The following is a 2,010-nucleotide window of genomic DNA, read 5'->3' as shown; positions in this document are numbered from 1 at the left end:
GTCACCCCGTGGAGGAATCTTCTCTAAATCTTTCTGCCACTTTGAATTTATATATTTCCCTCTGTCATTTATGCAATTCTGCATTCTAAACCTGCTACTTGCAGAGAACAATTAACCTCCATTAAATGCCTTCAGAATTCACCCATGTGGAACAAAGCAGGCCATATAAAGTTGGGCAGAGACAGGATTATCTCAGTAATAATTAGCCACATGAAAATGAGCATATTTTCTTAGGTATTATGCCATTTACATTGCCACGAAGCAGGAGACAAATTCAATAAAGGAGTGAGGATTGATAGTTTAACTGTTTATGTGGATTAAGTGTTTATTTATTGAAAAGTAACTTGAATAAGAATAGTACAAACCATATACCCTTTACTCAGAATCCCCAGTTGTTAATATTGTGTAGTTTTTGCTTCATTATCCCCCATTTAATCAATTTCATAGCATCTAGTAACTTTTTTCCTTTAAATATTGTTATTATGTGTTTCCAAGGAATATATATATTCATCTACAAAGTCATAGTGCAGTTATCAGCATCAGTAAATAACATCAATACAGTATAATTGTATAATGCATTTTGAGTGGAGAAAGTTTGGAAAATTGGAGAGTTTTCTCATTCAAGGAAGGACTTCTCTAAAAAGTGTGAAAATAAGATATGATAGTATAAAATTCTTAGTGGTGCTGTTGGCATAAGAATCTAAACTTATGAAATGTAAAGAGAAGGTAAAACATATTAATACAAACTTTCTTACTTTATACTTTCTTGAAAAGCAATTCCCACGTTCAACATTTTATTCAGAGCCCCCATAACATCCTTATTCCTTAGACTATAGATTAAAGGGTTTAGTACAGGAGTGAGTATGGTGTAAAAGACAGATACCATCATGTCCTTCTCAGGGGTGTGGTAGGAGTTGGGAAGCATATATGTGTAGATGGCAGCCCCATAAAAGAGGATGACCACAGTCATGTGGGAGGAACAAGTGGTAAATGCCTTCTTCCGACCCTCTGCTGAGTTCATCCTGTGAATGGTGAGGAGGATAAAGTAGTAAGAGCCAGAAATGATTGTCACAGGAATGAGGAGCATGAGGACACAACACAGGTACATGAAAATCTCATAGAGAGAGGTGTCTGAGCAAGAAAGCTTTAATACAGCAGGAACTTCACAGAAGAAATGATGGATCTCCCGGGATCTGCAGAAGGGGAAGGTCATGGTGATGGGAGTAAACAAGAAGCCATCCACTGAGCCCAGAAACCAGCAGCCAGATGCCAGGAAGAGACACACCCTGTGGTTCATGAGGACAGGGTAATGGAGAGGATGGCAAATGGCCGTGTAGCGATCATAGGCCATGGAGGCTAGAAGGAAAAATTCTGAACCTGCTAGTGTCACATAGAGGAACATCTGAATCCCACATTCAGGGACTGAGATCTTATTCACACCTGTGATCTGGTCCATGAGCATCTTGGGTACAGTAACAGAAATGTACATCATGTCCATGAAAGACAGCTGGCTGATGAAAAAGTACATGGGAGTGTGTAGGTGGGCATCAGAATATATCAAACAAATCAGAATGATATTTCCAGACAAGGCCATTAGGAAAACCACAAAAATGACCAAACAAAGGAGAGCAGGGTGTTGCGATTGACTGAAGATTCCCACCAGGGTGAAATCTAATCTTTCAGTGTAGCTGGTCATCCAGGTGATATTGCCCATGAGGTTTCACCTAGACCACCAAGGAGAAATTTGAAGTTAATGGATTACTTATAGGAATCTACCAACTGAAATGAATGTTTACTGAGAGTGTGCACATATGTGTATGTGTGTATGTGAGTGTGTATGTGTATGTGTGTACCACTCAATTGTGCTAACAAGAGGAAATTCTATGACCCTGTAGATATGGAGTTTTAAAAGTATCTATAATTCTACAGATTACTAGAAAACTAGTAATTCATAACAATGTGTCTAAAAAATTGTTAACTTACAGCTATGTTGCTGCAGTTGAATTTTAT

At 38.3% G+C, this 2,010-nt stretch overlaps 1 protein-coding gene across 1 annotated transcript; it reads right to left on the bottom strand.

The window, feature by feature from the left end:
• Positions 1 to 751: 751 nt before the first annotated feature.
• Positions 752 to 1,714, bottom strand: LOC136167497 (olfactory receptor 2T29-like). Its single transcript, XM_065935052.1, has one exon. The coding sequence runs from the start codon at positions 1,712 to 1,714 to the stop codon at positions 752 to 754; it is 963 nt and encodes a 320-aa protein (XP_065791124.1).
• Positions 1,715 to 2,010: the final 296 nt, after the last annotated feature.

This window comes from Muntiacus reevesi, chromosome 1 (assembly GCF_963930625.1).
Source record: "Muntiacus reevesi chromosome 1, mMunRee1.1, whole genome shotgun sequence".
NCBI lineage: Eukaryota > Metazoa > Chordata > Mammalia > Artiodactyla > Cervidae > Muntiacus > Muntiacus reevesi.
This window is presented reverse-complemented; position numbering and strand designations above follow the sequence as displayed.